Source organism: Pinus tabuliformis, chromosome Q, assembly GCF_031772625.1.
Source record: "Pinus tabuliformis cultivar Carrire ecotype Pingquan chromosome Q, CPIR1, whole genome shotgun sequence".
NCBI lineage: Eukaryota > Viridiplantae > Streptophyta > Pinopsida > Pinales > Pinaceae > Pinus > Pinus tabuliformis.
The window spans coordinates 1,116,956,862-1,116,981,171 of NC_142296.1; the positions used below are offsets into that span (position 1 = coordinate 1,116,956,862).

The 24,310-nt window shown below is 32.5% G+C and overlaps 1 protein-coding gene across 1 annotated transcript in view; it reads left to right on the plus strand.

Moving 5' to 3' along the window:
- The window catches only part of LOC149223434 (gamma-glutamyl peptidase 3-like), a 113,769-nt gene extending 89,712 nt beyond the window's left edge, over positions 1–24,057 (plus strand). The window contains exon 3 of the mRNA XM_089383297.1: positions 23,455–24,057. Within this exon, the coding sequence (XP_089239423.1) occupies positions 23,455–23,664 (210 nt within the window). The 3' untranslated portion in view covers positions 23,665–24,057. The remainder of the gene's footprint in view (positions 1–23,454) is intronic.
- The last annotated feature ends 253 nt before the right edge of the window (positions 24,058–24,310 follow it).

Genomic DNA, 24,310 nt, shown 5'->3' on the forward strand with positions numbered 1-24,310 from the left:
CCAAGTTTGTGTGTGTGAGCTTGTAAGAGGAAAAATGTGCAAGAGAAGCTTGTGCAAATATTGGTAGAGTATTTAGGAAGCAGAAGCAGATCACGTCTTGCAAAGGTGTTTCATCTTATTGGTTTCAAGTGAACAATATTGTATTTGTATTGTAAGAGATTCATTGATCATTCTTCTATCAGTAAAATTCCAGATCAAGCAAAAAGGTTCCCTACAAAAATTGTGTATTGTATTGTAAAAGATTCATTGCTAATCCTTCTATCAATATAATTCTCAGTCAAACAAAGAAATTCCCTACAAAAATTATATATTGTATTGTAAAAAGTTCTTTGTTCATTCTTCTTCTATCAATAAAATTCGCAATCAAGCAAAGAGGTTCCCTACAAAAATTGTGTTATTGAATTGTATATTTATTTATATTCATATTCATATTCCATTGCAAATTAAGTAGAAAAATTTTGTGTCTCTATGAAAAAATTAGATTTCAGTTTGTTCGTATTAACAATTGCAAAACATTTTAACATATTTTTTCATATATTTATAAAATATTGAATATAAAACACCTCTCATAAAATGGTATAAAATTATTCTAAACTTTAATAAAAAAATAAAACATATAATAATTATAAACCTCAAAAAATTGAATTATTTATAACACAATATATATATATATATATATATATATATATATATATATATATATATATATATATATATATATATATATATATGAAGTGAATGGTGCGTGAAAAAAACCATTTTGACATACCAGAAAAAGATGGAAGTGAAAATGCCATGAAAGTGTATAACATATCGTCTACGGTCCGACAAAGATTACGCACTTCTTTTAGTCCACACGTGACTTATGAATGTATACAATATACATAGTTGCACTATGAATATATATATATATATATATATATATATATATATATATATATATATATATATATATATATATATATATATATATATAGATAGACTTCTCACATTTCCAATTTTGGTTTCTGTATCAAATTGCAATACATGTACTTGTTGAGATATTAGAAAATGAGTTATTTTTTGGAAGTGTTTTTGGTGTGATTGTTTTGTTTAATTTTTCAAAAATCAAACAGGAATTTATTGAAATCATAAATTTGATTGGTAACCACTGTTAGCTCCATTAATTTTGCACAAATTGCTGCCTACAATTATGGAGTTGCAGTCTTTCCTTAACTTATGGAAACCAACTGCAGTAGTTTCCTTAAGTTAAGAAAAGGCAACTGCAATTACTAATTTTGTAATTAGGAGCTACTAAAGTGGTCCATCACTTTGATTCGAGTTCTCTGCCTTGATTTGTGGACATCTAACACATAGCTATGAGAAGCTTGATGGAAGCTTAGCTATATGTTCATCTGTTTGGTCCCCAAGCTCATCTCTCAAACCCCTTCAGTTTTACACCATCTAGCTGAGATAGCAGAGCTTGGAAGTGCCTTCAGAATTATTGTGTTCTTTTTCTTTTGCTTGGATTAAAGCTGGAGTGCTGAAGAAGAAGCAAGCAAGTGGACTGTGGCCTTCATCAAAACATCACCAATGGCTGGAGGTAACTCGTATCCCTGGGTATTAAGATTTAATGATTCTTTGAGTTTATTCCGCATGCAGAATCGTTGTTGAAACTGTAGATATCTAACATTTGGTATCAGAGCTGAATTTACCTCTGCCTTGGTGTGCGATTCGAATACTTTGAAGTGCTTTGTATTTGTAATTTTTGTGCGCATTAATGATTATATGGAAGGCAATATGCAAAGCGTTTGATGAAAGTCTAGAGCGAAATATCATTACAAAATGCATTATTTGGATTTTTACATGTTCTTGTTTATTCGTTGTTCCTTCGCTGCATCCTGTATCCGCAGGCAATCTGTTGCAGAGTTATTGTTGTATTATTTTATTTGTATGCATATAGTTCGGGATATTGTGATTGGGTTTTGGCATCGCCTTGGCTCGGGATCTCTAACAGGCATGGTCCTTTCTCATCATTTTTCCTTACGATTTGGTATTTTATTGTGCCTGAAGCATAGTGCGATCTACAACAATTCAATTCTGCTCTCCGATCCGTGCGTTTTCTTTCTTTCTTTTTTTTCATGGAATTCCCCTCGTTATATATAAATCATGGGATTTCAGCATGTGTTCTAAGTGGGTTGTTGCTTAATTTTATTTTGGGTGTACGAAAAAACATTAGGGGTACTTTTAAGATCTGCGCCGAATGTAAGATCTGTGTTTATGATCAATTGTCTTTACCCTGTTTGATCAGATTAGAAACGTTTCAAGAATATGAGCTTCTGATCTATGATCTGTGCCAAGAATTTTTCTAATGATGGTTCTGATCTGCACCTGGGGTTGATCAGGCGGTCAAGATGGGACTCACATTTTACCAAGCTTTTACCAAGCATAGTTTTAACATGCATTGCTGTAACTCGTGAATGTGTAAGATTGGTGGTGTGTTAAAAGTTAAAGCTATAATCTCTTGTGTTGAGCCAGAGCCATTAAACGCTCAAATTCTGCGTGATATCTCCCAAAATCGATGGTCTGTTCTCTGTTTCTCCTCTATGTGTAGAATACATGCAACAGTGAAGTTTGCCTGTTTCTTTACCTCTGCATTAAATGATATGACAATGGTTCGACGTGGACTCGTGGCTAGCAACTTCCACCATCGTTTTATTTATGGCTTTCATTTCATGATAACATAGGCAATGGAAAGTTGTTTTATAATTTAAAGAAGCACATAAGTCAGTCAGCTTTTCATGTTGAGATTATTCTATTTCTCAAAACTTTGATGCGACCTGGCAACTAGGTTATAATAAGGACAATAGTTGGACGTAGATCCATGTGGCCTAGCAGCCTTCACTATTGTTTTATTTACTGCCGTCATCAAAACTTATTAGAATATTTCTGCTGCATAATATTTTTATATTATATCCGAGAATGGGACAATAGTTAGTGGTATACTGACCTGGTAAATTGTCATGTGGTAGTTGGATTGTCATAATTATAAAATAGAAAATTTGAATAAAGCATTCTCGGGTCGAAGTAAAACATTATTTTAAATTGAATTTGTGACAATAAGCATAAGTTTCAATGTTTGGTAAAACATAAAGTTAAATTAAATTTGTCCCAATGAGCATTGATATTAATGTTATAGTTATTATGGGATGACACATTTATTCCACTTCAATAAAAGTAATTACACGATGAACTAACCTTTTATTTTATATATATATTATTTTATGCGTGTTTGGTTTAGGCTCACATGAAATTTTATATAAATATATATAAATAATATTTCAAATTTGCAGTTTTGTTTGCAAATTGTTTAGAGCCCATTTTGTAATTAATTTAAGAATTAGTCTTAAATAAATTATGGGACAAATAGATTGAGGAATGTAAATTTAATTTTAATTTTATTTATCTTGTGAGCAAAAATAGCTTGTTTGCTGGTCAATTTTTGTTGTTTTATAAACTTAAGGATGGAGCCGGAAGTCAAGCCAGCTAGCCTTCGAACTGCATTTTCTATGCAAGTGCAAAGTAGATCAACGCTGCTTCAGTCAATCTCCGGGTTAAGTTTATAAATTGAACAATCAATTTGTAGTCATTTTCGGTAATGCTGACTGCTTTAAATTTTGATTTTTGCTGGAAAATTATTACAGTTATATGGAGTTTATTAAAATGTCATTTTGACTTACTCCTTTCAGTAAACATTATTTTTCTCTCTGGTTAAGTTTTGTTTATGCAGCAAAATAATGTCTAGTGATCCATATAATTTTAATTAATTAGAGAATAGCCACAGCATCTTTAATTAAATAAAATTATATATTTTGTTTGATAAGATCACATAAAGATTATTTAGACATTAAATTGTAATTAATTACACTGAATATAATAAATTTTATCCCACAGGAATCTTTATTATATTTATGTAATTAATTAGGATAAAATTTCATAACCTACCCACAGGAGTTATGAATTGATAAGTTTTATCATAAAGTTTTATTGAATCTGTTTGAATTAAAAATTTAGCCCACATGCAATTTTTATGTCATTTGATTCAATTCTTTTTAGCATGATTTACACAGAATATAATGAATTTTATCCCACAGGAATCTTTATTATATTTATGTAATTAATTAGGATAAAATTTCATAACCTACCCACAGGAGTTATGAATTAATAAGTTTTATCATAAAGTTTTATTGAATCTGTTTGAATTAAAAATTTAGCCCACAGGCAATTTTTATGTCATTTGATTCAATTCTTTTTAGCATGATTTACATTGGTAAAACATGAAAGTTTATTAAGCCTCAATTTTAACATAAGCATGTGATTCTTTATTTTGATGCAGTAGTACAACCTGCAAATTTCTCTGAAATTCGTTGTGACATTCCCGAACTTAAGGGAGATAACTACAAGATTTGGAAGGAGAGGATTCTCCTTCATCTAGGGTGGATGGACATAGATTATGCTATCAGGAAAGATGAACCATCGGCACTCACTAATACCAGTACTGCAGCGGACATCACGCTTTATGAACGATGGGAACGATCCAAATGTCTAAGCATGATGTTCATTAAGACCAAAATTTTAGTTGGTATTCGAGGTTCAGTTGATCAGCATGACAAGGTCCGAGACTTGTTGAAGGCCATTGATGAACAATTCGTCTCTTCAGACAAGGCACTAGCAAGCACCCTAATCATGAAGTTCTCATCCCTAAGGCTCACCAGTGTGAAAGGTGTGCGCGAGCACATCATGCAGATGAGGGACACTGTGGCTCAATTGAAGAAACTCGAGGTTGAAATATCGGAGTCCTTCCTAGTGCACTACATCCTGAACACCCTTCCACACCAATATGGACCTTTCAAAATCTCATACAACACACATAAGGATAAATGGTCAATTAATGAAATCATGACCATGTGTGTTCAAGAGGAAGAGAGACTGGTGATGGAACTAGGAGAGAGTGCAATGCTGGCAATGCGTGGAAAAGGCAAATCTCAAGCCAATCGGAAAGGGAAAGGTAAAGTACCTCCCCAAGCCGATATCAAGAAGGTTTCCAAGTGTTTTTTCTGTAGGAAGAAGGGACACATGAAGAAGGAATGCGCCAAATTTCAGAAATGGCTTGCAGACAAAGGGTTTGAAAAACCTAAGGAAGCCAGTGGGAAGTGAGCAAAGCATCTTATCAGGAAACAAGATGGGCTCGCATGTGGAAGCTATAGGAACATGTTATTTAACTTTAAGTAGTGGCTTTGTTTTGGAGTTAGAAAAGACCTTTTATGTTTCAAATTTTTCTAGAAACTTGATCTCAGTTTCAAGGCTTGTACCTTTTTGGATATTCCTTAAACTTTTCAGAAAAATCTTTCAGTCTATTCTATAAATCTGATTATGTTGGGAATGGTATTTTGTCTAATGGTCTTTACTGCATTAATTTACAAAACAATGTCACATATGATTCAATGCATGTTCACACTGGCACTAAAAGATGTGTTATTGATGAAGATTCCTCTAAATTATGGCACCGGAGACTAGGTCATCTCTCCATAGATAGAATTAATGGAGATCTAGAGGAAGAGGTTTACATGAAACAACCTGAAGGATTCCCCTCTAGTGATGGTGAGCAATTGGTTTGCAAGCTCAAGAAGTCATTATATGGTTTAAAACAAGCATCCCGCCAATGGTATTTGAAATTCCATAATGTAATTTCTTCTTTTGGTTTTGTAGAAAACATTATGGATCAATGTATATACCTGAAGGTTAGTGGGAGTAAAATTTGTTTTCTTGTTTTATATGTGGATGACCTTTTGCTAGCAACCAATGATAAGGGTTTGCTACATGAGGTGAAACAATTCCTCTCTAAAATTTTTGATATGAAGGATATGGGTGAGGCATCTTATGTCATTGGCATTAAGATCCATAGAGACAGATTTCGAGGCATCTTGGGTCTGTCCCAGGAAACCTATATTAATAAAATTTTAGAGAGATTTCGGATGAAGGATTGTTCACCAAGTGTAGCTCCCATTGTGAAGGGTGATAGGTTCAATTTGAACCAATGCCCGAAGAACGACTTCGAAAGGGAACAAATGAAGAACATTCCATATGCTTCTGCTGTCGGAAGCCTAATGTATGCTCAAGTCTGCACAAGACCTGACATTGCATTTGTTGTGGGAATGTTGGGACGATATCAGAGTGATCCAGGTTTAGACCACTGGAGAGCTGCAAAGAAAGTTATGAGGTACCTTCAAGGAACCAAAGACTACATGCTTATGTATAGACGGACGGACAACTTGGAAGTAATTGGCTACTCAGATTCTGACTTCGCTGGATGTGTTGATTCACGCAAATCAACATCAGGATACATTTTTATGATGGTCGGTGGAGCTGTATCATGGAAGAGTGCCAAGCAGACCTTGATTGCCACATCCACTATGGAAGCCAAGTTTGTCTCCTGTTTTGAGGCTACTTTACATGGTGTATGGCTTAGGAATTTCATTTCTGGGCTTAGAATTATGGATTCTATATCTAAGCCATTGAGAATATATTGTGATAATTCAGCTGTTGTTTTTATGGCTAAAAACAATAAAAGTGGGAGTCGAAATAAACACATCGACATTAAGTATTTAGCTATAAGGGAACGTGTTAAAGAAAAGAAAGTGGTCATTGAGCACGTCAGCACTGAGTTAATGATCGCTGATCCTTTGACTAAGGGCATGCCACCGTTTAAATTCAAGGATCATGTATTGAATATGGGACTTGGTTCCATTATGTAGTTTTTCATTGTATGGACAATGTTATTTTAATGAAATTCTTAATTATTGTGATGTTTTTTCTCATATTTATGTGCACCTTAAGTTGATTTGAGAAAATTCATTTAAGAAGGACCAAGAATAAACATAAGGTTTATTCATTAAGAAATTGTTGCCACATAAATTATAATAAGAATAAATACATAGTAATACATGGAAGATAATACTCGTCATTAGAGGACTTATCGTCATGATTCATGTATCTATTACTTAATATAGATTATCAATGGTTTTTAAGTTGAGACATTAGGTTTGGAAGTATGGACCAAGTGGGAGAATGTTAGCTCCATTAATTTTGCACAAATTGCTGCCTACAATTATGGAGTTGCAGTCTTTCCTTAACTTATGGAAACCAACTGCAGTAGTTTCCTTAAGTTAAGAAAAGGCAACTACAATTACTAATTTTGTAATTAGGAGCTACTAAAGTGGTCCATCACTTTGATTCGAGTTCTCTGCCTTGATTTGTGGACATCTAACACATAGCTATGAGAAGCTTGATGGAAGCTTAGCTATATGTTCATCTGTTTGGTCCCCAAGCTCATCTCTCAAACCCCTTCAGTTTTTCACCATCTAGCTGAGATAGCAGAGCTTGGAAGTGCCTTCAGAATTATTGTGTTCTTTTTCTTTTGCTTGGATTAAAGCTGGAGTGCTGAAGAAGAAGCAAGCAAGTGGACTGTGGCCTTCATCAAAACATCACCAATGGCTGGAGGTAACAACCACTACACAATCCAAGCGTCCTAGAGTTTTTTCTAGGGTACTGAATCTATATATAGTCAAAAAAACTAATTTAAACTACACAAATCAAGATTTCACCTCAATTTTTTCCACCAAAAAATCTAAAAAATCACCCTAAAACCAACTCCATTGAAGAAAAAAAAAAAGATTATTAAAAAATTAATAATAATCATTAAATTTCCTAAGAAATCTGGGAAACCATAAGGGTTATTACTCAAAAATGTATATTTCCCCAGCGCAATTGAAGAAACCAAACTCTAACAAACATGTAAATATTTATAGCCTTTTAACATATAACCTTTTTCTATTTTTATAACGTTGGTAATATTGATTAAAGTGATAGATTGGAATATTGAAATTTATTTTGGTTGGATTTTGTGTTCCATAGGAGTTGTTCCCTTTCTTGCATTATGTTATGAAGCAGAGAAGTCCAGTTCTGATAACTTAGGGAGGGTGGCTCGTTGTTGAAAAATGGATAAAGCCATCGCTATTTTGATCAAGTTATACCTTGTAGAATGTGGCACGGGAATGCCGACTGTTTGATGACGGATTCTCTATGGTCTACGCTTGGAGTAGGAAGATCAATAAAAACAAAAAAATAATACATAAATTTTATTTTTCAATTTCAATTATATATATCTTTTTTTTTTTATATTATTCTCTTCGCTATGTATTGTCTTTTGGGTTAATTACTCACGTTCAACTAACCTATAAAAAGATATGCAAACTTATTACACTTTGAAATATGTTGTCTTAACTATTGTCTTCCACATTTCCCCATTCCTATAGGAACCAAGTTTGGAATTTCAAAAAAGACCAGCTCATCAAATTTGATGTCTTTCAGAGTTTCCAACCTGTTTTCATAGTTTCCATACATATTTTTGACGGTTTTGTAATTTTTTAACCTATATTTAAAGGGCAAATCACCCCATTATGGGCGGGCAATTTGCCCATCAAATTCCAACCCTGATAGGCATGATAGGGAGATTGGAGGAATGTGGAAAACAATAGTGTGTGTGTGTGTCTATATATATATATCTATATATATATATATATATATATATATATATATATATATATATATATATATATATATATATATATCATAATTATATAACTATTTATCATAATATAAAGTTATTTGACATAATACACAAATATAAATATCGTGTAACATAACATAACATAGTGTAACATGTACATTGTGCATAACTATAATATCATACAACTATAACTATAACATTTAACATAGCATAATTATTACACACACACACACACACACACACACACACACACACACACACACACATATATTAGTTCAAGTTTCAACCATGCATCATTGATAGATAAATTAAATCCATCATGAAAAGTGCATTTGTTTTAGCGAATAAAAGCATTTAAACTATTTTCTAATTTGTACAATATTGTTTTATTATGTAGTGTGTTGTACAAGAAACATTGTCTTCATGTGCTTGTACCTAGTACATGTCATGTGTTGATGTCAAACATTAAGAACCTAAATTCTACCGTAGTCTAACTAGCCTTCGAATTTGCTCTTAAAATCATAGAAATTCCAGCAAGATTTTGATAAAATCCAGCATAATTTTTTGTAAATCCAAGTTACAACTGTCAAAATTCAAGATTTTTGGTGCCCCAGAGATTTTTGATCCCGCTGACTCCATTTCCACCATAAAAAACATGATTCAAACATTGCTGTTACAAGATATTTTGAAATTTTTTTGGTCAGATTCCAACCACTTTTGACCGTTCGGGCAATTCCTCCGCCTTGGTAGACGACGACCTATTGTAGTACTTGGTTGGCATGAAATTTTTTTAGTTTTTTAAATAAGTTTATTTTAATTTTTTACATATTTATGCGTTATGAATAAAATTAATTATTTAGAAATGTGAAAAAGTGTGAGGGTAGATTTGATCACTTCTTTCCGTTGTGTTTACATGGAACTAAATGTACTTTGGTTGATAAATTATCAAAATATGGACTCTAAAATTTAGGACTTCGGGCTAGATTATTCTACTTGAGTTTAGAAATGATTTTTTTGTCAACATTTTTTTCTCGGATTATTTTATGTGTATTGTATTTAATATGCCGAGGCATGGCATATAAGTGCCCCAACTGCAGGCCATCATAGTGCCAGAGGGTTTGTTATACGTGTTCGGGCTCGTGATAGATAACGTAGCCCACAAAGATTTTGTGTTCCCCTAGTAAATCTCATCTCCGATGCCAGTCAGAGTGTCAGAGGCAATGCTTATGTCTTTATTGATGACCATGCTTATACGTCCAGTGGACCTTCTTCGCCCATTTCAGGTACACCTCCTACATTTTTAAAATCCTCTTTAAATTTTATGTGTTTATGTCTTAAAATTGTCTTTAATTTTTAAATTGTCTTCAATTGATGTGTTTGAATTTAATGTATATGTTATTATGCTTCTAGTTTGTTAATTATATTTATGATTTATAGGTCCTTAGCAAGTTGAAGTTGAGGATCACAGAGCAACATCAATCCCTCTGCGGGATGATGCTACAACTTAGATCACATTAGAGGATGTTACAACTCGTCATGGATGAATCAAAATAGAGATAAAGAAGATCTCTTCCAATTCACCGACCCATTTTGCTTTGTCTTTGATGTTGGATAGCATGACTAGGTTGATCCATACATACCGAAGGTGGGGCCCACATAGTCACATATTATAGTTCATAAATAGGGTCAGAAGGCATTAGGTTAGAGGCCCAGATTCTTGGGAGGTGGTGAAAGAGTCCACCAAGGACATTAATGTTTGTGGGGAGTTGTTCGACATCCCTTCGGATCTCCTTGCTAGACATAAAGGTTTGATCCCACTGAAATATTTTAGTAATGTTTACGCAGCCCCCTTTTTGTATGATAGATTTATTGCAGCTTGGGGAAAGTTCCCCAACCATGACCAAGTGGTCGTTTATTTAGCTAAGAATTTATATGCATAGTTTGTGTTACATATGAGGTCAGATTACATTGATACCAGATCTCATTTTTATGATACTAGTAGGGGATGTACCTATAAGTGCGAGAGAGCTCATAGGGACCCTGAAAATGTACCACTGCCTCTAAGATTCTTGACACTACCATCTCGGAGCTTGGTATTACTGACAGAGCTAGAGGAGTTGTCGCAACTTGGTGGTAAGATGTGGGAGACTATTGTAGACAAGATGTGGGTGTCATTGGCTAGTGCATGTGTTGCATTCAGTGGGGAGATTATGAACCACCACCACTGCCTCGTGACCCACCAGTGCCCTTATATGATGATGTCTTTCTCATGATTTTACCCTTTGATTAGATTTTGACACATACATGTATGTATTGTGATGCCGTTCATGAAACTTGGAGGATGCATGGCCTGCATGACCCAAACCAGGCACATATATATAAGAAACTTTTGACTCTTATTATCAAATCATGCATAGTTATTTATATTAAAATTTCTACTTCATATTAGATTGCATTTATATTAATAATTTCATGATAACATGTAGACACATCCCAGCTACATGGATGACCTTATGAGGTCATCCGATGGGGCAGTTGATCAACCAGGGCATCCTCGACCAGCGCATGTTTCTATGGATTCTCTTCCACCTCCAGTTCCACCTTATATGTTCATTAATGTGGAGGAGAGTCTGTATGTACAATCACATGGACCAATAGTTGAGGTAAACGTTTTTATTCCTAAGATTTCAACATTTTATTTTTTAAAGTTACATAAATATGATAATTAATTTGTAAACGAATTATAATTTTTCCTTGTCATTGTGTACACATGCTCATATGAAGAATGTTGTTTATGCCACTTTTATGTGGAGACATGATTGGGATGTTGGGTTTAGAGGCACTGATGATGCAGGTCCATCAATGCAAGCCTCAATCATCAAGCCACAGGTAGGGGAGCAGCAAACACAAATTCATGATCATACTGCCATCCTATCTGACTTGCATTTGGACTCGACTAAGGTCAGTAGGTTCATGTATATGTAATTAAAAATGTGGTTCAAGATCATTTATTTCCATATTGTATATTTTATACAAATAATGATCTAATTAGTTTGAATTTGAATGTGGTATATTTCATTACTAGCTTATAGACACTTATTTTGTGTGACATAACTCACATAGGAGTTTTGGGCGTACTTAAAGTGTCATAGTTTGTACATTTTTCAGGCTCATTTCATCTTTGGCATATTCACATGTGTGATACAAACTTTGTATATTTTCATCCATTGACAGTTTTTGGATGTATAACATGGACATTATTTTAGTTTATGTATGCTTATAATTTTAGTTTATGTATGCTTATTATTTCAGTTTATGGATGTTCATGTGATATTTATAATTTGTATATACTTTAATGTGGATAGTTTATTGATACATGTATTCACTACTGCATTTTATGGATAGTTTACTTATACATGTATTAATCTTGTTTATGGATGTGTTTAAATTTTTTCACTAATTTAATAATTTTTCTATATACTATAACTTTTATTAGTAAAATATATGTTCAATTTTGATTTCCAGTTTCATAAAATAAGAAAATAAGTACAATCTTAAGTTATGATGCAAGTCACTTTGATACTTAAAATGAACTAAAATATATCATGTCTCAATTTAATATTGAACATGGAAAGAATTCCAATCATGCTTAATATTGGCTTGTAGAAAGTGTCTTTTAGTGCAATCAACATGTATGTTATGACAATTCAATTTTAAAAATAAATTATTTGAATTATAAAGTCATATATATATATAATATATATGAAAAAAAATTGACCCACACATATACCATTGCATGGACAACTTTTTTAAGTATTTCAATCAATTTCATATCTCAAGGTTCAATTAAAAAACACAAATATGATTAAAATAAGTTTTATTCAATTTTAATATTAAAATATGTCATGTAAACAACAAATAAGTTTTATTCAACATTATTTATTTTGATATTATCTACAAGAGCTTAGTCATAACATGATATAAGTCAATCGTATTGAAATTTAATATATAGGTCAAACAACAATATATGGCAACATTTCTATAATTTTATATAATGTTATCAACTTTCCTAAATTTACAAGTAGTTATCCAAGTATTTCAATCAATTCCTTATGATGGAAATTTAAGTTCTATTCAATTTTTAACAATTGAAATATGATTGAAATAATTTATATATTCAATTTTAAAAGATGTGAAGATGTAAAAGTTACAAATACAAGTTTTATTCGATTTTATTTTGTTTGAGGTTATCTACAAAAGCTTAGTCATAATGCACGTCATCAATAATTTTTTTGTGCTTACACTGAAATCAATGCACAATGTTAAAATAATTACCTTGAAATTAATGTACACCATATATCTAGTTACATCATTTATCAGAAATCAACATCTTCGCTGAAATCAATGCATTTAATGCAAGCAATCAAATAGGATGAGAAATCAGCATCTACACTAAAATCAATGTATCTAATGCAAACAATCAAATAGGATTAGAATCCAACATCTACACTGAATTCAATGCATATAATGCTGCAACAAATCAAATAGGACTAGAAATCAACATCTACACTGAAATTAATGCATCTAGTGCTAGTAATCAAATAGGATTAGAAATCAACATCTACACTGAAATCACTGCATCTAATGCAAGTTCAATCAAACAAGATTATAAATTAACATCTTTCATGATTTGAATGCATCTAATGCAAACAATGAAATAGAATTAGAACTCAACATCTACATAGAAATAAATGCATTTAATTTGCAAGAAATCAAATAGGATTAGAAATCAACATTTGTACACTAAAATAAATGTATCTAGTGAAAGCAATTTTCTTCCCTTTCTCTCCCCCCTCCATCTATATTGATCTCTCCCCCATCTCTCCTTTCTTATCTCTCTATCTCACCCTCTAGAAACACACACTCTCTCTCTCCCTTCCTCCCTCTATCTCTCCCTTCTCCCCTCTCTCCCCTTCCATCGATATTTCTATCTCCCGTTGTCTCTCCTTCTTCATCTCTCTATATCACCCTGCAAACATACACATTGTTTCTCCATATCTATCTATATCTCCCTCCCTCTCCCTCCCTCTCTCTCTCTTCCCCTTTTGTTCTTTTGTCTCCCCTTCTATCTCTCTTCCCTCCTACTCTCCTCTCTCCCTCTCTATCCATCTCCCTTTCCACTCTCTCCCTCTCTCCATCTCCCTTGCCACTCACTCTCTCTCTCCACCTTTCTCTCTATATATGTATTTATTCTTACCTCCCTCTCTCTCCCAATCCAACTCCATCCCTCTCAAGTCCCCTCTCTCTTCCTTTCTCTCTAACCTTCCTCTATCTCTCCCCCACGTCACTCTCTCTCTCTCTCAAGCTTTGTCCTACAACTCTGTTGACTATATCCCTCCCTCTCTCATGTTCCCTCCCACTTATCTCCATCTCTCTTTATTTGTCTTTCTATCTCACCCCAAAACATACACACTCTCTCTCCATCCCTCCCTTGTCACTCTCTCTCTTGACCTTTCTCTCTCTATATGTCTTGAACTTCTTCCTTACCTATCGTTTCCTACAACTCCATCTCTCGAGCTCCCTCTCTTTTTCGGAGGCTCTCTCCTCATCTCCCTCTCTCCATCTTTGTGTCCCCCTCTCTCTTTTACCCTTCTCTCCCACTCTCTCACACTCTATATTTCAAAATTTTCAAAATATTTTAACAATTAAAATATTATGTTTAAATAACCTTTTTAGTTTTATTTTGATGTCGTACAACAATTTAACATTTTTATATAATACATATTTAAAATGCAATATTTCAAATGTGTGTTGTACATTCACTCGAAAGGAAAATTATTATTTTCCATGAAAATATTATCTAAAATTTTCCAAAATATTAATGTTCCAGCTACCTCCATCAAAGATGCATAGAGCGCTTCATATCTTCCAATTGAAACTGTTTAGGTTTTTTTTTTGCTTTAAAGGTAGCTTTAGGTTATCATTACTTCATATCTTAAAAATATTATATATTTTATTATGTTAGATTTATAAAAATATTAGGTTAAATAAAATTAACATATATATTGAGTTAGCGTGTATGACCCTTTTTGTGTTAATGGTCAACTCTTTTGTTAACGTCTATGGTGTATAACAACCACATTTATTAATGTGGTTGTGCTAGTATATATTATAATATAAGAAATTTTATATCATATTAAAGTTAATAATATTATATTAATCCAAAAGTAATAAATTTAATTACAACATTAAAATATATAAATATTATTTTTTATAGTAATATCAATTCATCATTTAATTTAATAATAATAATAATAATGTTTTAATATTAATATTAAAATTAATAAGGTTTTTACATCACATTATGACAAAAATTCTAATAAGATTTGGAATTTTAAAATGAGGTAAAAGTTTAATTTTAGATCATTCAAAAAATTTCTATAAAGGCTCGATTGAGCCCATGTTAACCACGTATATGGCTCGATCGAGGGTTTACAAAACCCTCGATTGAGCTATTTAAATTTCAAATTTAGGCGCTCGATTGAGCCTCTTAAGTCCTAAAATCAACAATTTCAACACCTCTTCTGCAAAATTTCCTGCAACTCCATTTTGTACCCTAGTGGACTTAGGGCTAAATTTGTCCTTAGGTGGTGGAGTTGATCACGTTGGATTCATGAAGGAATCCTCTATCTAATGGCATATGAGTTTGACATTTTCGAATTCATATGATATTTTTCATCTAATTTCTTTTAAACATAATGCTTGAAATTTTTTTGAACTATTTTAAAGAGGTTGAATAAAAAATTAATATCATAAAATATACACAACAAAAAATTTCAAAAAATACCACTATATTTGTTTACGAGTCCTCTTCAAAAGGGTACTTTTGGTTTTTCAATTTATTTAAATAGTTGAAAAAAAACTTATGTGAACACGTGTTTGCAAAATGTAATTGAAATATTACTTTTCCAACTTTGAAAAATAATAAAAAATATATTTTGTATAAAAAAATAAATTTTAATATGAAAAACTTAGCTCTCTCCTTGTAGATCATGCTCATATATATATATATATATATATATATATATATATATATATATATATATATATATATATATATATATATATATATATATATATATATATATATATATATATATATATATATATATATATATATATATAGAGAGAGAGAGAGAGAGAGAGAGAGATATATATATATCTATACACACACACACATTTTAGACTAAGTTATTCTATTTGAACACACACATAGCTCTTAAGATGCGTGAAAATTTGCAAGGACAAACATTTCATTTAATGGAAAATTGACATATTATACGACACTAAATATTTTTTCAAAAAATCTCATCAGGATAGTAACATAATTCTCCACAATTTGTCTTTTTTCTCTCAATCAAAATTCACAGTGCTTATATGAATTTTGAGATTTTCAATTTGATAAAAGAGGAAAAACTTGAAATTTCATCACCACATTTGGCCCAAAAGTGTAACTCATATTCATGCTTTCACCCACTGAAAAATTTTAATGGAATTGAATGATGTCCAAATTTTGTACTTAAAAACCCTAGGAATTCTCCATGAGATTCCTAGATTGTCAAATTCATGTCCTTATACTTGTATATTTTTCATGGTATTCGTCTAGTAAATGTTGCAGGTACCTAAAGAAATTACTGATACTTCAAGGTAAGAAGGAGCCCTTCAAGAGGAAGCTATACGATCTTTGTTAAAGAAGTAACTCAAGGTATGTATAAATACTTATAGGAGGTCTTCATCATATATGAAGGTTGAATTTTTTTTATCTTTAAATACTCTATATTACCAACTCTCTCATGTTTAGGGTTTGCAATGGAATCATTAAAGATTCTATATTGTTAGGGTGATTAATCTCTAGATTGAATCTACCCTTGCCATACTATATTTTTCTATTTGTTTATTTTGATAAAACCCTATCCGTTTAGGGTTTGTTAATATCTAGAACATATGATAAAGCCCTAGCTCTTTAGGGATGGATGAATTAGGGTTTATGGAAAAACCCTTATAATAATTAAATCCTAGAAATGAAACCCTAGGAGCATATGATTTCATTTGATTGAAACCCTAGCTTGGTCAAGCCGTTGTATATCTAATATTAAAGTTTTGATGTTTGTAATGTTTACGAAAAAACCCTAGTGGAGATTGATATACATTTCTAAGGCATGATAATGAAACCCTGGATATAATAATTCTTTCACTATGAATTAATTTAATTATTGATATCTAAGGCTTTAGTCTTGATGATGGAATCTAGGGTTTGTGTCAAAAACCCTAGCAAAAAATGATTGTGAAAGTCTAGGGCATGCAAGGTGTAACCCTTGTTGATTGTGGACCTAACTAGGTTTAGGTTTTGGATATCTAAAAGTTTGATTTCTTAATTAAAGCTTTGATAACCCTATATGCTCCCATTGTGCTGACATCCTAACCCCATATTAATAAATTTAACTTCATGCTCTTGTATATCTGTGATTGGTTGTACTTGTCATCAAAATATTTGCAGGTACATAGTCTTCAAGTTGTTGAAGATGCTTACCTTCCTCATACTTGATGATGATTTGATGATAAAGTTGAGCATGATGGAAAGAGGGAGTTGTAAGAATCTTGATGACATTGAAGTATACATCACCGATTAATAGATGATCTTGTTATCATGTAAAGAAAGAAGGAATGATGTTCCGGAAGGTTGAAGTTCTTTGATGATACGATAGAAAAATTATGTGTGGTTGAGTTGTTGATGGATTTTTCCCCTAGTAAAGAAGAAGCTTGAGTAAATAAAATGTATATCTTCCCAATTGAGAGGGAGGGCATACTGTGACAACTATAATGAATACATTGAAGAAAGAATGAGATTAGAGAATGGCTAAAGCACTACAGATGGTTATTCATGCTTAACGAAGTTGCAAATAATACTTGGATGTGTTGAGAAGTGCTAAGGCTAAGTTTGATGTTGCTGAAGAAATTAAAGAAGGAAACTTCCGTCAAAATGTGTTTGGATATTGTGATGACCTAAGCAACGTCAGAATAGTTGAAGACCTCGGAGTTTCATGCTAGCATACAAGAGCATATACTTTGGAAGTTTGATACTGGTTGGGGTTGTGAAGCTAATAGATGTTCTAATGGTTAAATAACTGGCTGATGTGTGGATCTCTCCCTGAATTTTTTTTAATATTTGACAAACATGCTTGGAATGATGATTGAGAGGGAGAGATGAAGTACCATAAATTACCTTGTATGATGGTACTTGGGAGGACATCTTGGTCAACCATTGATGATGTGTAGATCTCAATAAGGGAGGGTGTCATTGGTCTTATGGAGATATGACCTTAGAGATGATACCTATATCCTTGAGGGTTGGTGTTGGGGCTGAAGCCTTATGGTACATATAGTGGTAGATTCCTGGATAACACCTTAGTCCCTGTTAATATCTTAGATCCTTGCATGAATGTATGACAATAATGTCGTGGCACTTGGATCTTTGATGTGTTGGATACCTTGGCAGTTAGGGTATCCCTAACATTACATATGTTGATACTCTTTTTATGAGGAATTTTCAAAGAATGTATTATCCATGTACCGGTTAGTCAATCATGAATACCTCCCTATTTAAGAGTGAGTGTTGAAAGTTTTAACTAGTGTTGGTCTTCATAATTGTATTTGGCTCGCGACATGATTTAATCATTATTGTACTTGTTATAAGAAAAGAAAATGTTTTCTTAAAATAAAATTATTATTTGAAAAATGGGTTTCTTGCCCATGGTCATTGGTCCTAGGTCCAACACCCATTGTGTGCTCTTGGGTTTTGTCTTCAGTAAAAGTCAAAGTAAAGATTTAAAAGACACATTGGGGATCATGTAACAAGAAAAAAAAAATAATTTATGTAAATAAACCACCAATATCAGGTCGGCCAACTCTTCTTGTCGACCTAGTGGAGGCTCATCCAACATTCAAATAAGCCCATATAAAGGGATGAAATCAACCCCCATTTGACATACACTTGGCATATAATCTCTTAGATCTAATCTATGACTAGAAACGAAAAAGGAGAAGTGTGAAATATTTGGGAGAAGGGAAAAAGATCAGTGAAGAAGTGGAGGACGTCATACATCTTATTTTTACTCTCTTATGTGAATTTTCTGTGGAAAAAAGGGTTTCCACATGTTTGAATCTTATAGAACCTAGCAACAAACTTTGTTGAAGGAGCAAATATCTTCATTGGGTGGCTGACCTAGTCTTGGTGTGTTGGTGTTGGGTGTATGGTATTGTAAGTCTTCCTTGAATTGATTCTATAAGAAGGATTTCTCTGGGTTTTCCCATATTGAGGAGTTTTTCCCTGGCTTGGAGCCTATCTCTAGTGTCCTATTGTTGCATTTGTGATCTTCTTGTTTGGAATTTGTCTTGATGATGAATAGACATAATAATAATGATGTAAAAATAGTATAATAATCACAAGAACTTGTCAAAGTATAAGAGAAATCAAGTTAAGAAACCTAAACTATGTGTTTCCCTAGATTTCTCAACATGGGTCACTATGTCCTTTCTTTAATCCTAAAAGTTGATTAAGGTAAGTTTGCCTCATTTCTCCTCGTCTCTTCCTTCTAGTAACTTAAGGCCTTAGTCGATTCATTTCTCATGCAAAAGAACACTTCATGCAGAGAGGTATAACACTCTCACCTTATTGCACACTTTCCCACCTTCTTTATGTTGATGATGTCCTAATTTTCTTGGAGGGGGACCTAACTCAAATTTCACCCTCAAAGAGATATTGGATATTTTCTCCTTGGCCACTAGTATGACCATAAATTTAAACAAGTGCTCTCATTACAAAAATGGTCTTTTGGAAGAAGACAAAGAGCATATTTCAAGAAATGTAGCCATCCAACCAGAAGACCTTGGAGGGGATCTAAATTATTTAGGTTTCCTCTGGAGACTAAACAATTACAACAAAGCTTATTAGAATCGGATGCTAGAAAAAATAGAAAAAAATTCAAATCTTGTGGAAAGAAATGGCTATCTATATAAAGGAGATTGACACTATGCAAATTAGTAATAGAAGTGATCTCAGTATACTGAGTCTCCCTCTCTTGTATCCCGATTGACATCCATCTTCCTTTGTTTTTTATGGGCAAGGAATTGCGAAAAAAATTGCATTGACAACTTGTACATCCATCGTTTTCCCCAAATCACTTGTGGGGTCTAAAAAACCTTCAATGGTTCTCAAAATTCGTAGTGGTCAAAAGTGTCTAGAAACATATTCATGGATAAGGTCTTTGGTCTTAGGTCATGCACCTCAAATATATTTTCCTCTATTGATCCAATATTGGATGTGATCATTGATAAAAAAAAAACAAAGAATGGATCAATAATGTGGAAAGAAAGTGTTCATGCTTTCCCTCTCATTGCTATAGGACTTAGATGGAAGGTTGGAAATGGAACTAATATTCTCATTGGGAAAGACCTCTAGATAGGGAGTCGAAATTCCAATCTACTGCCATCTCCTTTAATTCAAAAACTCAATGCTAAAGGATATTTATGTTTAAATCAAGTATCAAATGAAATTTCTATTAGAGGGCCCTAAATATGGCTCTCCCTAGATGAACTATCATTGGAGTAGCCTCTTTCCTCATAATGGATTGCATTTACCTCATTATTATAGACATCAATGTTGAATATCACTATGGAAGAAAATATTCTAATTTGGGCCCAAAATCCTCATGGAGATTACTCCCCTAAATTTAGATATATCTTTCGGGCACAAAATCATATCCCCCATTGAGCCTTTCTTGTGGGGGAAGGCATTATGGAAGCTCATCAACCCTCAAAAACAAAATTATAAATTTTAATAAATTTATAACACTACACAAAATTATTCATTTTGTGTAGTGTTATAAATTTATTAAAATTACATTCAAATAATTTTAATTTATATAAACTTTAATTTCCCTAAAAAATAAAAAAATATATAAATAAATAAATTTATTTCTGAGCATTAGCAAACCTGTCATCTCCATTCATTATCTTCCCTACCCTATCCTCTACTTATTGGTCCATTATTCACTGACTTTTTCACACATCCAATCCTGATGATGAACCATAGAGGTTGGTTCGAAGCGTCAATACAATAAAATCATGAAGGCGATGACTCCGGAAAATAACACTACACAAAATGAAGATCGCAGAAGCCTCAAGTCTACAAAAATTCATGTGGCATCTCCTTTGAAACAAAGTGCCAACACAAGACATACTACAAAAGTGATCATATAATGGACAAAGTAGATGCCCCTTATGTGCATAAGATGCAAAAAACATTGCTCATCTTTTTATAACTTTTCCCTTTGCACAAATTGTATATTAAGTACAAGATCACTACGGACCATCATACAGTTGGAAAGGAGACACTATAGAGGAATTCATAAAATCCTAACTAGTTGCAAAACACAAGTCACAACATAGAGGTCTTCCCCTGGTTGCAGCCTAGGGTATTTGGATTGAAAGGAACCAAGCCATGTTCAATAACCAAGGTCATTCCTTCTTAATATTTAGCACTAAATAGTTTGGATCTACAAAATATCATGCCTTCTACCCCTCAAACAGTCAATCTTATTCGTACTTCATACTATTTGATTCAAAAGGATATCTTCTAGGCTTTTTTGATGGCATAGAAAATCTCTCACTTGTAGGAAAACTTCCTCATAAAATTCTCTTGCAACATAGGGCTAGTAACCAACAATTTCACTGAACTCTTTGCTCTCAAGCTCCTCCTTAAAATTGTATCCCTTCAAAGTATAAGCCAAATCCATATCCGCAAACACTCATAGAGGGTCATAAACTGGATTAAAGAGAAATCTATGTTGGGGAACTACACTCTTTTGTTTATCATTCAACAAATCTTGCACCGGTTAAAAACTCTATGTTCTATTACATTTTACCATATTTACAGTTCTAGAAAGTTTGAAGTTGACACCCTCTCAAAGGCTAGATTGAAAATTGACCAAGGCATTTGGAAAATTGTTCAAAGAAAGTAAGTTCTCAAAATATTTTCTTGACTCTTGGGAATAACTAAATCTTATAAACTCTTTCTTTGTAGAGTAAATTAATAGGCATAATGACATCAAGAGTTTTTTTTAGCTATTTCTATTAATAATGTATATATGTGGTAGCACCTATATATGCCTCATCAGTTATATCATACAATATTTTTGTTGGAGCACATAACTTAGGTTCTCATGGACAACACTAAAATAATATTAGTGATCTATATTTAAATGATAATTTTATAATTTTAGATAATCTTTTGACTTGAAAGCAACCACAAACATACTAAAACATTGTTTTTTAAATCAATTAATAAAATTATTATTTTTCCAAAAACATATAGAACATAAAAAAATGTATTATCACAATAATATAATATATAATAATATTAATTATGCCAAAATAATGAAGTATGTACAAAGATGATAAAATCCAATTGTTTATAATAACTATAAAGGATTATAAAAATATTAAAAATAAAATAAATACATAAATAGTTGTATGATTTAAATATATTTAAATAAAGTGAATGGTAGGTGAAAAAAAAACATTTTTCCCTCCAGGCCATCCTGGCTAAACAGAAGATGAGCTTGAAAAACATTGAGGATGACCAGATTGTTGGCCGATAATGGAGGTTGACCTACCAGAAACGATGAAGGTGAAAAAGCCATCCTTAATTATTAATTAATTAGCCCCACAGTCATCCAACCGCGTGTACTGCATTTGATCTAACAGCCAAAATTCGTGACGTGTGAGGTGTGTATATTGCAACTACCTTTATATACGTACAATCATCTTTTCCACGTTGGAATTAAAAACAACGTGCAATCTTATTGTCGCATGAAAGATCAGTGGGGAATTATTAAAAAGAAATGATTTTTTCACATTTTAAGTAGTTTGAAAGGTAGAGGATTTTAACTCAAAAATCTGTATGTCCCCTCTCTCAATTGGAGAAACCAAAGTCTAAGCAACATTTGAAAGTTTATAGCATTATTTTAATATGTTAACGCTGGGAATATTGATTAAAGTGATAGATGGGAATTTTGAGTTTTATATTGGATTTTAACAATCAAAGAATAGTTTATTTATTTCTCCAATAGATTTTCAAATTTACTATTACATCTGATGCGAAGAATTTAAATTAAATTATATTAAATTAATAATAAAAAAAATTTGTAAGTATTTTTATTAATTTTTATTTAGAATGGTTTAATGATTAAGAGTATGTGTTATTACACATTCAAAATTAAAAAAGTAGGGTATGTATGATTTAATACACTTTGTAATCAAATCATAAGAGGGATAGATTCCTTATCCTACAAACAAGAGAATCTCATGCACTAATTTAGGGCAATGGCTAACCAGCCTGCCATAGGGCATTAAATGCCCACTTAGCTGCATACTCCTTAAGCGGATAACACACATGCGCGGTGACTAATAAATCACCGCCGTTATTTTTTATTTATCTAATCACCGCGGGTGTGTGTTATCGGCTTAAAGAGTATGCAGCTAAACAAGTATTTAATGCCCTATAACAAGCTCGTTAGAGTCTCTAATAAACTCTCATCAAAGTATCCTGTTTTAAAGATCCCTTCTGTGATTACTATAATTCAGTGCCATCAAGATGAGGTATTCTTCCTTCACACAGATTTCTTTTTGCATTTGCAATAATATGTGATCTTTGGCCTTCTAAAGTCTAAAGTTTATAGTTGATTTAGTTGCTATCACACTCTGACAGAAACAAAATTGTTGAACAGGTGTATAAAGTTCCGGTAGGCGCAGAGGTAGTGGGTTCCTCGGTGAAAACAAACATTGAAATGTTTTGTTTGGGTGAAAACATAATGGGCATCCAAGGCCATCCAGAGTATACCACTGACATCTTGTTTCATCTCGTCGATAGCATTTTGGATAAGAATCTTACGGAAGTAAGTATAGAGCAAGTCCTTCATCTTTCAGTTTTTGTTTAATTTCTCGTGAACAGGTACGCCTTTGAAAATGAAACATGGAAGCTAAATTAGCTGTCAATTCATGAACAGGTACGCCTTTTTCTGAATTTTCTGGAGAAGATGAAGGATGATGCCTTGCAAAAGAAGCAACCAGACAGAGACATCTGGCAAAAAATATGCAAAACATTCTTGAAATCTGGCCTTACAGTAATGAAGAGCAATATTTAGCAACATGTAAGAGTTGGGACTTGCCCCAGCTCTGGAAGTGTTTAATTTAGTGAAATCTTGGAATTTGAATCCTCAGTTTAAAGCCCACAAGTAACCTAAATTACCAACGATTCAAACCATAAATTATGTTGTACTTAACCAGGGTTATTGCCATACATTAAGTACTTGGGGGGAACTTCAGGAATGTAATTAATGGTACTAGTTAATTTGAATGTTATTAATCAATGTATTAATAAATTTAAGTATTTTTTTTTAATGGGTTATTGAAATATATATTTTTAGTTATGAGAAAACTATATTTCTTTTATGTTCAATATGGAATTAATACATACTATAAAACTTAGTAAAATCATATAAATTAAATGGGTAATAAATGTTCATAAGTATCAAAACAAATTTTTTTCCTGGAAAAAAATTATATATTTCAAAAGGAAATATA